This window comes from Monopterus albus, unplaced genomic scaffold (assembly GCF_001952655.1).
Source record: "Monopterus albus unplaced genomic scaffold, M_albus_1.0 scaffold56.1, whole genome shotgun sequence".
Lineage (NCBI taxonomy): Eukaryota > Metazoa > Chordata > Actinopteri > Synbranchiformes > Synbranchidae > Monopterus > Monopterus albus.
Genome location: NW_018127936.1, coordinates 2,751,508 through 2,765,222, shown reverse-complemented (window position 1 = coordinate 2,765,222; position 13,715 = coordinate 2,751,508). Strand labels below are relative to the sequence as shown.

The following is a 13,715-nucleotide window of genomic DNA, read 5'->3' as shown; positions in this document are numbered from 1 at the left end:
AGGGTTTCCTCCTTCAGCCCTGTTCACACTTGGCATAAATGTGTCACCGGTGTTGGCTCACATTCACTCTTTCTGATAGAATGTGTCGTCCCACATTCATCCTACAAAAATCCACTTCAAGCTTAAAATGTACGAGCAGTTGTAATTTCTCAATCAATAACATTTAATGTGAGTGAGGAAATGAAATATCCCCATGAGTGATCACAAAATTGAAGCCCCATTTATCAGCACATGAGCTGCAGCTTGTGCCAGCTGGTTCTGGACTCTGTTTTGATACAAGACAAGGTCTGAACAGGCAGAGGAAACACAGGAGAGAAAGTCCTCTTGGGGTTTCACCTGAGGCCCACATGTGTTCCTTGGCAGCCCTATGGCCCAGATTTTGGCAAGCAGTTTCACTGGTCTGTCAAACCTTAGCTCCGGCTATATGCCTAGAAAGACTGTACACTGTAAGAGCTCCCCTTGACTTTGGATGGCCTCAGATCTCCATTTTAATTTTAGTTTAGATAAATTCAGTCAGTTTAGATAAATTCTTTTGGAGACTTCTCATCACTGCCAGAGCCCTAACAGATTTTTCCAGTTGTTATTAGATCGAGTTCAAAGATTTTTATTGTCAATTCATTATACAGTATGTGCAGGACATACAGAAAATCGAAATACGGCTTCTCTCTCACCTAGTATTGAATGCCATATCATTTAGGAAACTAAAATAGAATAAAAGTAGAGTAAAACTAAGAAATAAGAATAAGAATACTAAGTTAAAGTAATTAGGATAAAACTGAACGGTGCAACCTAATAGGCTATGACTCAACCCATGTACAATCAGTGACAGTAGTTCAATTAATAACCAGAAGCTTGTCAGATGGTTGTGGGATTGAGATGCACATGGACAGTAGTTAAAATGACTGTAATGTAACAGAAGGTAAAACAGCAGAGGTAGTTTTTTTTTTGTTTCCACAACAGTCACCTGTAAAATAACAAAAAGGGGGAATATATTGAGTTTGTGCAAAACAGCAGAGGTAGTCTTTTTATATCTTTTTATGTTCTGTGGTGGGTCACAGTCCAGGGGCAGGGGGCAGAGGGGGGGAGGTAATGGACAGCGTTCAGCATCTTCACAGCCTGGTAGATGAAGCTGTTTGTAAGTCTGGTGGAGTGGGCCAGTAATGATGCTCTCAATGGTGCCCCGGTAGAAAGAGCGCATGATGGGGGTGGGGCACTAGCTCTCCTCAGTTTGCGGAGGAAGTAGAGGCATGATTGAGCCTCTTGGCCAGTGATGTGGTGTTGTTGGTCCAGGAGAGGTCCTCAGAGATGTGCACCCCCAGGAACTTGGTGCTGCTAACTCTCTCCACTACAGCACCGTCGATGGTCAGTTGGGGATGCTTTAGAGATTTCCTCCTGAAGTCCACGACAGTCTCTTCAATCAGGGAGAGGTTTTGAATCCCAAGTATCCAAGTTTTTGTGTAAGCTGCTGGGGAATGATTGTGTTGAATACTGGACTGAAGTCTAGGAACAGCATTTGCATGTAAGAGTTCTTTGAATCTAGGTGGGTGAAGGCTGGATGGAGAGCAGCAGTAATGGCATCCTCTGTGGGCCTGTTTGACCTGTATGCAAACTGTAATGAGTTGTGAGAGGAAGGAAGGATGGACTCGGTGTTCTGCATGACCAGCCGCTCGATGCACTTCAAATAATTGAAGACAGTGCTAAAGGCCGATGGTCATTGTAACTGGTTGGGTGGGGCTTCTTTGGAATTGGAATTATTGCGGCGGCCTTGAAGTACATGGGAACAACCACTTAGCTCAGGGAGATGTTAAAGATGTCCGTGAAGACATCCTTGAGCTCCTCGGCACAGTCCTTTAAAACACGACCAGGTATGTTATCCGGTCCAGCTGCCTTGCGTGGGTTGATCCTGGGGAGGGCCTGCTTCACGCTGGCTGCAGACAGACACACAGCCTGTTCGCCCAGGGGAGGGGTGGTCTTCTATGCTGGTGTGTTGTTCTGTGTTTCAAAGCGGCTGTTCAGTAGAGAGATGCTGCAGCATCATTAGAGACCAGAAGCCCCAGGCCTCGAAGATCCTCTGTGACTTCCTGGTCCAATGTTTTGACTTATTCCCTATATCCATAAGGCAGTGGTGACTGTATCTTGAGCGCAACATAGACGTTGAACTACATGCACCAGAACATAAATACTACAAATGCGAACACACACTAGAACACACATTATTAGACACACAAACGTGAGAGAGATGAGCCATGTTGTCTTCATATTAAATATATTTATATAAAATATATGAATATCATCATGTATTGGAGCATAAATAGTCCCAAAACTCCATCCTTCATAACAGCAAAGTAGGAAAAGATAACCTTCTTGTTGTGACCTCTGCTCATTTATTTTCCTCCTCTTCTCATAAGGTTATTTCGCCAGCAGGGACAAAGATGATTCAAAGAGTGTTTGCAAAAAAATGACTAAACACATGTGAGTGTGTGCACATGGCAGACAGCTAATTATTGCTTTCCAAGCTAATGTAATTGCAGCTCGGACATGGAGAGACAGAGCTGATGTCAGGATGGTTTCTGTCCCGCCGAACTCTCCGCAGGGGTATTTCTCTAATGTAGAACTCTGACTGGGTCACTCATTAGGGCCCAGTGCAACATGGGGCTAAAGGGTCAAATACATTCACACATTTCTGCCCTCCACTGGGGCAATTAGACCTCTGAGAACAAGGAGTGCATGTAATGAACTGTGTCTGTCAGGGTGGCATTCATTAACTGTGACGATGTTATTGTTGGCCAAGTTGGCAATGGATCCCACTTAAGGCATCCAAGTCATCCTCTTTCCTCAGGACTTAATCTCAGCCTATATACCCACCACAGGCCTTGGGGTTAACAGACACATTCACTGGAGATACAAAAGAAAAGATAGGTGTTGCAGGATTTAAAATTTGTTCTTTCAAGACAAGAGAGAGAGTCTGTAAGAGGGTATGTATAGGAGACAGATGTCCTTGTGCCAAAACCAGCTTATGCCTCAAACAATAGACTGAGTGTGGGTGAGGGGTTACTGGCGTTTGAATGTTCTTTAGTCTAGAGGGAGAAGAGCTGCTGTTGGGAAGGGGAGGGGCAAAAGCTGGATTTCTTATCCAGAGCTGCCTTTGTAATAGAATGCATTCGAGCTCCAGACTGAGGTGTGGTGTGGACGAATGAAGAGCAGGGTGCGTGTGCCCTCATTTGTGTGCAAGGTTTATATTGTTGAAATAGGGAAATGCTTTCTACAATCTGGAGTGCATGCTATCGTATTTCTGTCTCAGGTCTTACATGGGTTAAATCCATGTGCACTTGGAATCCTCTGACAAATACTCTGCAGTGGATAGAGACGGATCATGACATCTGAGGCTGCAGGTGCTAGTTCATAGCTTCCTTTGGTAAAGCACTTGGTGCTGAGGGTAGCTGCTGAGTGGAAAGACATGCTTCCTGGTGGCTAATGAGGTGCTGAACCCAGCTTCTTGTTTGTGTCGGGAGTACCTGGGCCGACCACAGACCAGGCCAGACAAAGGAGTCAGTATAGCATATACACAAAGGTCTGCCCATTCAAGACCTCGAGAACCCAGCGACACAAACTTCATAAAATGAAGGCCAGACAGAATGTGAGCTGGGACTGTTCTCTCTGCACAAGGAAACTATTGTTTATCTTTACACGCCCTCTCTCCCAGGCCTTTCGATCTTTTACTCAATAAAGAGTTGTAACTGAAGAAAAGCAACTTGGCAAAGGGGCAGCGTGCACGCTGTTTGTCTCTTGGAAATGTAACAGAGATAAAAGCTGCAGCTCATGATTTCCACATCTGTCTTCTCTGTCTGACATAAAGGTTTTGTCAGCTCTAGCTCATAATAAGAAGCTCACCTGGCGAACAGAAATAGCATGGAGGGGATTTCTGACATTTCTTCTACAGTGAAACGTCTTCATTCAACCCACAGCACAGTCTGTTTAAAGGCCTTATCATTGGACTGATGTTATTACCTTTAACACCAAATGACATACTAACACTTGTGGCCTGTTAATAAGTATTTAGAAGCTGGATCAGCAGAAAACAGAAATAAACATTTTCTTGTGTATTTTTCTTTACACATCTGTTTTTCTGTTGTCGGTCCTCCATAGGTATTCCAACTGTCACTGGGACCTGTGGTCCAGAAAACATCATGACATTATAACATGACCATGTGAATAGTTGATATAACCACCATACAGATCAGTAATATACAAGATTTTGTTCATGTCAACCTTTCACATTAGTTTTTATCTACCCATTGTGGTATTGTATTTGAAAAACAGGACACACTTTGGTGTCCTTCAGATGCACTGCAATGCTCAACCACCTTGCCCACCTTGACACTCTTGTTTCTGGGTCTCTGTGTAAAGAAAACACTGCTTCCTGCACTGGCACAAAAAGTTTGACCTGCATAATCATCCAATATGAATGCGATTCCTAGGACATTTGGAGGATTGCTATATTTGTATCACCTCAGAGCGTCCAGCAATAAGCATATATGTTTCGTAATTGTTTGTGTGTCTGTCAGGCAGGGCTGCAACTAACAGTTATTTTTATTATCAGTTTAGGTATTGATTATTGCCTATATCAGGGATTTTCAACCAGTGGTCTATGGCCCCCTGGTGGTCCGCAAAGGCACTGCAGGTGGTCTTCAATAATGTACTGTAGTTTCACTGTAGGAATCTTTTTTGCACATTTCCATGTACTGTATTACTTATAGTTTGTGAATAATCTCATTCATGCAAATATGTAACATTTAGAAAAGTAAAGGTGATTATCAGGATTAAAATAATGCCCATTCAGTTTATCCAACCCACAACAGTGGTCCAGCATTAGTTGAAAATCCCTGGCTTATAGTATTGATTATTATTGAATAATCCATTATTGTTTTGTTATGTCAGGAAATAGAATAAAATGCTCATTATAATTTTCCGGAACCCAAATGTCTTGTTTTGTCTAACCAACAGTCCAATGAAATATTTTAAGGAGGTTTTCAATTAAGTATATTTCACAGATATATTTTTGAAGTAAACAAAAGCAGCCAATCTTCAAGTTTGAGAAGCTGAAAGCAGAATATTTTTGATTTATGCCTAAAGAATGATTCAATTAACTGACTAATGCTTTCAGCTCTGATGTCAGTAGCTTGTTTTTTGTAAATTTCTATTAAATATAGTGGACCAGTAGTAATTGGGCCATCCAATGACTGAACAATTGTTGTTGTGGGTGTAAATTTGTGGCTCCCATTGTTTCATTCCTATCTTACATATTAATTAAAAAGAGAATATTCAAAATCTAAACATTTTCTTGGCCAAGAAATCGCTGTATCTTGAAATCCACACCACAGACATGACGTTTTTCTGTCTTTTTATTCTTCTGTCACAGATGCAGGGATCCATCTTTTGGCTCAGGAGGTAATAAGGAAGCCATCCACACTACGCCGGCCACCTGCGCGCACAGGAGAGCCAGTCTCTAGTAAGAACTGTGATCATTTACTACTTTGACTGTACAACACTATGGCATAGGTATACTATATGTTTAAGTATCTAATTCTTGAAGGTAAAGAGAGCTGTCTTTTAGATTGCCTCAACTGCAGTCGAATCACTGCTTTGAGTGACAGGCTGAACTCACTGGAGGCGAAGGTAAGGACTGTATTCATTCTGCTGAACAACTTTGGTCTACATTAACAAACATAATGTCTAATTGCCCACACTTGTTTCATGGCTTTGTGTACCAGGTCCAGTTACTCTCCGCCCCGGTCTCTATATCACATCACCACCTTCAGGGTAAGGGAGGAACTGCACCAGAGACCTCATTACTGAAGGGGGCTGTGCCCGCTCAGGGAGCCCCTGGTGAGCAGGGACCTGCAGGTAGGTGCTTCATGTCATGCATGAATACGTTTTAGGTTAAAATACTGCATATTTCCATTAAGTAGGGTCCATAGCTTTGTGTTATGATAACTGAGTCAAAAATCACTCCTTGTAGCTTTTCTTTACGAGCTCCAACTTTCTGCCTCTACCTGCTCACCTCTGCTCATATTCTATTTCCTCCACTGCACGCACACTCATTTCCTTTAGCAAAAGTAAGAGCCTAGTTGTCTGTGCTGCACAATTTCAGTGTTGTGGATGTGTGGAAAGCGAAAGCTTCAGAGCACGACAGTCCTTTTCCTTCCCTGGAGTTGAGCCCAGTGCTGGATTAAACTAAAACACTGAGTTCACTAACCCCGCTGAACTGTCATGAGAGGGTTAAGATAGATAGATAGAGAGTTGTTTTCATAGCCTGTACACGACACAGAAACAGAGATATATTCACGCAACATAGACAGTGAAAATTCATGGCCCTATCCTAGACCCAGACTCATATCATATACGTAGAGCAGCATGAAGGATGCAGTCTGTTTAGAGCTGTGGTGGCAGAAGGACAAAACCTCTGCTAAACTTAGCTCTTCGCCATTTTAAAGTCCCGTACCTAATGTGAAGTATGGATTCAGAGGGTGATCAGTGCTTCTTGTTATTCCCAGCACAAGGAGCTTGATGGCCCTCCCACTCATGTCTGAGAGGCTGGGGTTAGGGGGTTGGAAAGGGTACACGCAGTCTTGATAAAGGTTTAATAGTTGTACTAAAATGTGTTAAGCCTAAGTTATAACTGAGCTGTAGCCACTTTGTGAAGAGATTTGCTGTGATAGAATCTTTCAAATTCATTTAATGGTGTCAGGTTTAATTAGAAAAAAACAAGAAATCTCAGTGAATATCGGTGCATTCAGTCCTCCCTGTATAATAAACACTAAAGAGTTTCTTCACTAGTGAGCAGTAAATTTACATTTCACGCACTTATAAATCTTTGTTTTTCTTATAACCAACAGGTCTAAAATCATACGGACATTTTTGCATCTATAAAATACAACACATTCGATTGTGGGATTGTTAGCAGGATAGTGTTCATGCATATACATGTACATGATCTAAATCAATGCAACATAACCAGAGATTCATCTTTTCTATTCCACACTTTGTGGATTCATTTCCCTGGCCACACTGTGGCTTGACTGCTGACAGCTCAGTTGCAGATTGAGAGTTATGCTGGTAGCTAATGTAGCCCAGAGCCATTAACCATAAGCAGAGATGAGGAGCAGGCTAAGTTCAGTTCTGTCTTTACTCCACACCCCCAGGTGTCTTTTAAATTTTCAAACTTGCAGTCCTCAGTGCAAACCGATGCTGCCTCAAGTGATATCACTTGAAGTGACTTTTCAGATTTTTGCACAGTTCCCTCTGGAGCCACAAAAGACGTTAAACAACTTATGCAGTAGTACTTTCTTTGACTAATGAAAATATATTATCTTCAGTATCTTGGAGTTGAAATTTAAATCAGCCCCACCAATAACATAAATGTGGAAATGACAAGTGTTTTTGCTTTATTACTTGAAGAGAGTTTAGAGAGTTGCACCTCATCCCTCAGTGGAATTTATGCTACCTCTTCTCTGGGTGGTTTGAGCCCTTATTCACGGAGCTACACATCTCTCTGTTTTAATTATAGGTCCTCAGGGTGAAAAGGGCAGAGATGGGCTTCCTGGCAGAGATGGTAAGTTGCAATCCTTTCTATATGTCTATCTATATATTCATTAATACTCATGATCGTTTCCTCCTCTTAGGGAAGCCAGGGTCTCAAGGGCTGCCCGGTCCCAGTGGGCCTCGAGGGGAGGCTGGGGCAAGGGGCCCATCTGGAGGCCCTGGAGTGAAGGGATCCCCAGGATCAGCAGGTAAGAGTGGACCAAACGTGGAAATTCACACGGCTCACTGTTCCAGACAGTTTCAAGCTGAGACAGTCAAATGAACCTTGTGTTAGTCGATGTTGTTGTAGTTTGTCAATAAACATGGCGTAAAAATGTGTGTGTGTGTGTGTGTGTGTGCGTGCGCCTGGTGTTACTCCCATCTTGGGGACTGAAGCCTGTTTACACCTGTAAGTCTGTGAATTTTACAGTGAGGACATGGTTTAGGGTTAGCATGAGATTAGGTTAGCGTTATGTTAAGGTTAGGGTAAGTCTCCAGGAAGTTAATGTAAGTCAATGTAAAGGAGTGAAAACAAACAAGTGTGTGTCATGGACGAGATGGAGGGTGTTACAGGATTGTATACTGAACTGTCCATTTAACCTGCTGTTTGTAGGACAAGCTAGTATTTTGAATAGGATATTTTGACCCAAGGAAACAACAGTGGAAAAATCTGAGACAGCTCCTCTAAAGACTGACCTGTGATATGCAGCTGCAGAGTGTTTGTCTTCCTCTTAAACCATTCATTCATCCCACAGACCCTCAGCTGTAAATATCAGAGCGTTCCAGCAGGCCTGCTGGTAACTTACTGTTACTTAATTTGGGCATTTTGTTGGTTGGCTTTTAAAATCATGTGTTTCTAAAATGCTGTGTCAGTGGGGAGCCAAACCATTTGTTTTCAGACTACATAGAAACTCAGTAACATATGCTGCTGCTCATGGTCACCAGCCAGAACAGAAACAGAGGCATAAATGAATTCCATGCGTTCAGAGCTCAGTGGTTATGTACAAGTAAATGACCTGTTGAATAAAAGTAAATCCACTAGCAGCTGTTACTTGAGTGATAAAATAAATGGGGGTATAGTTTGTCACAGCATCTGCTCTCGCTGTAGGCTGTTATTCCTCTGCTCTGGATCATGAACAGGGTGCCTCTCTGTTCACGCTAACATATGACCCCCGCCTGCTGCTGGGTAAAGATGAGATTTAGAGCTGAAGATAAACCAAAAACCTGCTTTCCGAGAAGCACCATGTGACTTCAATCTGAAACGAACATGAGTTATATATACACAAATCCCAGGTTCTTATGATTTCCATATGCTTGTGGTGTTATTGTTTTATCTATCTTCATTACCTCGTACATTCTCAAAAACCGGCGCAGTATCTTGCATTCAAAGCTATGTTTTCTTTATTGTGCTGATTTTTTTTTTTTTTTCGGTTTGAAGAGCAAGATAAACACAGGACTGGAATGCATCCAACGTAATGCAAAATGTAGACAAATATGGTTTTGGAGGTAGGGGTTATGGGAAAGATGGGGAAAAAGTGAACTTCGAATGTTATGAGAAGTCACAGTGTACTTTATGATAAGTCTTGATAAGTTACAGGAGAGTTATATTACAAACTGTAGCTCATTTTGACAGAGCATCCCCCTCTAGGCAATCCTTACTCTGCAGGAACAAAGATACGCAATTTCCCAGATATCTCACATAACATCAAAATGGCCTGTTTGACCGGCAATTAGAACCAATGTACCACAGACTGCAGCTCATAGTTTTCTAGAAGCAGCCAAAACATAGCTGATCATGCTGCAGTGTTTACTGGGGTTAAGTGAAAATGACACAAAGCTCAAGTCCGAGCTGCAATTACATTAGCTTGGAAAGCAATAATTAGCTCTCTGCCATTCTAAGTTGCATTAGTACATAAAGAGAAAACTGGTGAGTCTGGGACTGTCAGAGGACAAGAGGTGGTGCTTATGGTTCAGCATTACCTCAGAAGAGTCCAGACAGTGAGGTCAGATGTAGTTGGGGTGGTGCTTTTTTTTTGCACCTATAAAAAACGATACATGAGGAGGACAGATATTTTTCTTGGTGGCCCATATGGATCAGCTAATAGATTACTTATACACATGTACAAAAGATACCAGTGTGCAGTGTGCAAGTTTAATTTACTATTTGAACTTTTATTTGTTTATAATTTATTATTTGAGCTCTCCCATGTCCACAAGTACATCCCCAGCACCGGGCCATTAAAGACCATCCTCATATTAATTACAAAGAAACAAAGATGAGGAGTTTATGCGCTTGTCCTCCTCTGTCCAGCTGCTGATTTTACTTGCACATACACAGGTGTAAAGGCACACACACACTCCTGTTATACACTTTATGTAATTTATTTCTTCTCTGGTCGTTGTCCTGTCATTGTCGAGGCAGAAGACCGCCTACCAAGAGCCCGGGTGTGTCGGAGGTTTCTTCCATTAAAGGGAGTTTCTCCACTCCACTGTCACCAAATGCTTGCTCAAGGGGGTTTTGATGGGTTCTTTTCTATAATGCTCTAAGGTCTAGACCTTACTATGTAAAGTGCCCTGGTCTGATTTTTGCTATGATTTGGCACCATACAAATAAAATTGAACTTATCATTTATCATTACCATGCTGCCATTATGCTGTCTATCACCCCAGTGATGTTTTTTGTCACCCCTCCTCTCAGGCCCCCGTGGTCCACCAGGACCTCCAGGAGAGAGGGGTCTACCAGGCCCACCTGGGCCTCCAGGGCCCCGAGCACCAGCCAATGCTCGCATCCCAGAACCAGACCACAGTAAGACCCTTGGCCAACTAACACATGTCATGCCACATAGTTAAAAGTACTCTTTGGATTTTTTTAAAAGAGTATTCTACTCACTCATTATTGTGCTGCCTTAATATTGTAATTTTAAAAATGCTAAAATCAGTGCAGCAGATTTTTTATTTTTATTTCCCACATTCTTTTTCCTGGCACCTGCATGAACTACAATGTAACTCGACCGCTGACAGTCAGGTAGGAGATTTTGGGTGTGTTATGCTAGTAGCAGCTAAAGTAATCTCGAGCTGCTAGCCTCACGCAGAAGTGAGGAACGTCTGTAAAAGTCACTTCTTTCTAACCGTACACGTCCAGACGCTGAATTTATCAGACTTCACGCAGTCCACCTCTGGAACCACAAAGGTTTTATACAGCATTTTCATTAAAACAGTAACATTCCCCAAGACCTATAAACAGACTCTGATGATTTAATTTGTAATTTGATTGCCATTTTTTTCCTTTGTATTTGGGTTTATAAAAATTGGACAAAGGCTATGAATTCTTACACGTTTTTTATGGACCTGGAGCTCTCCTAGGTGTCAAAAATCCAGTTCAACAGTACATCCATGTCAGACGACCACCGCCGCCTCCATGCATGAAGAGATTTCTTTCTGGTCCAAACCAGACACTGACTCCACGTCTAAACAACATCAGTGTGTCGTGAACCCGGCATATTTTCATGTACGCAATTTCAGTCAAAGCCTTTGTTTTCATGTGAGGTGAAGTAAGTTTTCCAGCTTGACATTGCTGCTATTCATGTGTTCTCAGCAGCCTCACAGATGTGTTTGCTCCTGCTGCATGAGGGCTCCCACAAGTTTTCAAACTAATTATACACAAAAGAAACAAAGGCAATGAGAAACAGACAAGATGACGGTAATCCTTTAACTGCTACTTGCTCTGTATTGTTTACCAGCCAAGTAGAACCGAATCAAAGAGCATTAAATGGAGGCAAAGACGGTCTGAGATTGACACAGACTTCACATGCTGGGAGAAGAACCTGTCCACCACTGATGTCAGTCAACAACTTCCAGATGTATAGTGCTCAGACATGTAAGGGGGAGTGTGAGAGACAGATGGGGACCTGCACCGGCTGTTTCAAGGTCAATGTGTTGGCAGGTTTTATATGTGGATTCAGTGGTAAAATAAAGTATGCAACACACAGCTTTGTAAGCTCCGGGTTCCTGTGTGGAGAAACCTATGAGTACGTAGAGGTTGGCATGATCATTTCTGAGGCAGTGAGCCATTTCTTTCACTTCAAAGTAACAGTAGGGAACATAAGTGGGGAGCTTCTGTGCTGAGCTTCCTTTGGAAAACACTGACTTATTTGGCTTCTACGTCTGCATCAGGAGGTTGGAATTCCCTTCTGCAGAATAGGAGAGGTTCCCCTGTTAAGAGGTAAAGAGGAGGACTCTTCAGTTATAATTTCAGTTTTTGTGAGAGTGTTTTAATGTTGCATTATGCCACAGATCCAAGTGTGGGCTTAGCAGGAAATGAAGAGAGCGTGTAGAAATAGACACAGACTGAGTCTGCAGCCCTAATTCAGATGTCACCACTGGTCCTGAAGTGTGCTGGAGGATGTTTCTCAGTCCTCCTCCTCCATCTCCTCCAGCTTCTCTTGGTATCTCCTGAGGTCTCATGCCGTGACTGGATCTTTGTTTCTTGCCAGTGTAAAATGACGCAGTAGCCACACAATTCCTCTATGGCCAGCATGTTCACCACACTCTTCCTCCTCATTTCTTTAGACTCAGGTAGTTGTGTCAGTGTTATTACACAGTGGATGTGGAAGGTTTTTTTAATGCAATATTACATAATTGTTTTAATGAATGTGAAATTCTGATCTACTGCTGATCTTGAACACATTTACTCTTGCACTGAAGTCATTAGGTGAACTTTGAACATTTGTTGGAAAACACTGCCCTCCACAGGTACCTCAAATTTGTCAAAGCGAAATATTGTTTTCCTGAGGGGGGATTCAGCATCAATAAAGTGGGGTTGCATCGTGTCAGGTGCCTCTGACAGTAGACTCACAGAGAACCAGAAACAAAAGTGAAGCATTGTGCACTAACATCAAAATACTTCATTCAGAAGCTCACATTTATTAAATCACAAGTCCAGCTATGGAACAAAGTGTTTTGCCACAGGTGTCTGCACATTCACTTCTCAGATAGCACTTTCTTTCAAGCAAATCATGCATCACTCACTAAAATTGGCCTACTCACTTGGTAACCAAGGATCTAACCCTAAACATCACTATCTATAAATGAAACCATTTGATTGGAGGAGCTTTTCCTGAGGGGCAAGATAAAATCGTGTTTGTTTTGCGAGGATATAAAATTAGATTTTCTGTCAGTCAAGTAGTGTTGTGCTATGTGAAGAAAGGACAGATTATCACAGACTTATATCAACTTAGTTTCCTGTTTGCAAACAGTCCTGAGTCCTAAGCATAGCATCTGCTTCCCAGTAAACACAAACATTTTGTTTGAACTGCAGATCGTGGAAAAAACTCCTTCTTCACCAACACTTTCCATGACTCACAAGGGTTGCCTGTTCCCGGACCTCAGGGCCCCCCTGGGCCTGTTGGTGAGTGTTTATCAGTCTCTTTATTGTGTTTATCCCAAACTGCACTCAGGATGTTTGTGTTGGGTTTGAGAAACTGTTTCCCAGTTGGCATCAAAATTAAATCTCATCTTGCCTCTCTCTAAGGTCTGTCAGTACAGTTTTTTGTGATTTTTTTTTTTGATAAATAAATTCTTATTCTTAACCTACTGTAATGACCAAACACAAACACCCCTCAAAGGTGAGTCCACATGATGAAAACTACTCTAAACAATGTCACGGACACCTGCAGTTATGTGCAGATGTTGTGCTGAGGTCGGAGCTGTTCACAAGGCAAAACACAACTAACAAAACAGAGGGTGAATGTACTTGATGCTAACATGAATCTATCTGCATTATGCAGGTCCCCCAGGTCCCAAAGGCCCAGCAGGACCTCCTGGCCCGCCAGGACTGAATGTAAGCTTGCTCACAGCATAGCAGTGCACAGTCAGATGTGTTGCTGTAATAATTAATCTTTGTCCCTTCTGACTCAATACAGGGCAAACCTGGAGCTCCTGGAACAGAGGGCCCCGTGGGGCCAAAGGGAGAGCGTGGCGAGAGAGTGAGTACACTGACAGCCAGATAATATTCAGTAGGTTTTCTTCCTTTAACTTTGCAACTTAAACAAAACTATCTGAGATGTGCCTTTGGTTTTTCAGGGTCCGTTAGGTTACTCAGGAGAGAGAGGCTTTAGTGACGTGACGGTCAGTCA

General features: G+C 42.4%; 1 protein-coding gene across 1 annotated transcript in view; it reads left to right on the top strand.

Moving 5' to 3' along the window:
- emid1 (EMI domain containing 1) overlaps positions 1 to 13,589 on the top strand; it is a 41,002-nt gene extending 27,413 nt beyond the window's left edge. Inside the window, exons 4-12 of the mRNA XM_020602421.1 lie at positions 5,420 to 5,509; positions 5,594 to 5,676; positions 5,772 to 5,904; positions 7,568 to 7,612; positions 7,683 to 7,790; positions 10,280 to 10,387; positions 12,899 to 12,988; positions 13,368 to 13,420; positions 13,503 to 13,589. Of these exons, the coding sequence (XP_020458077.1) occupies positions 5,420 to 5,509; positions 5,594 to 5,676; positions 5,772 to 5,904; positions 7,568 to 7,612; positions 7,683 to 7,790; positions 10,280 to 10,387; positions 12,899 to 12,988; positions 13,368 to 13,420; positions 13,503 to 13,589 (797 nt within the window). The remainder of the gene's footprint in view (positions 1 to 5,419; positions 5,510 to 5,593; positions 5,677 to 5,771; positions 5,905 to 7,567; positions 7,613 to 7,682; positions 7,791 to 10,279; positions 10,388 to 12,898; positions 12,989 to 13,367; positions 13,421 to 13,502) is intronic.
- Positions 13,590 to 13,715: the final 126 nt, after the last annotated feature.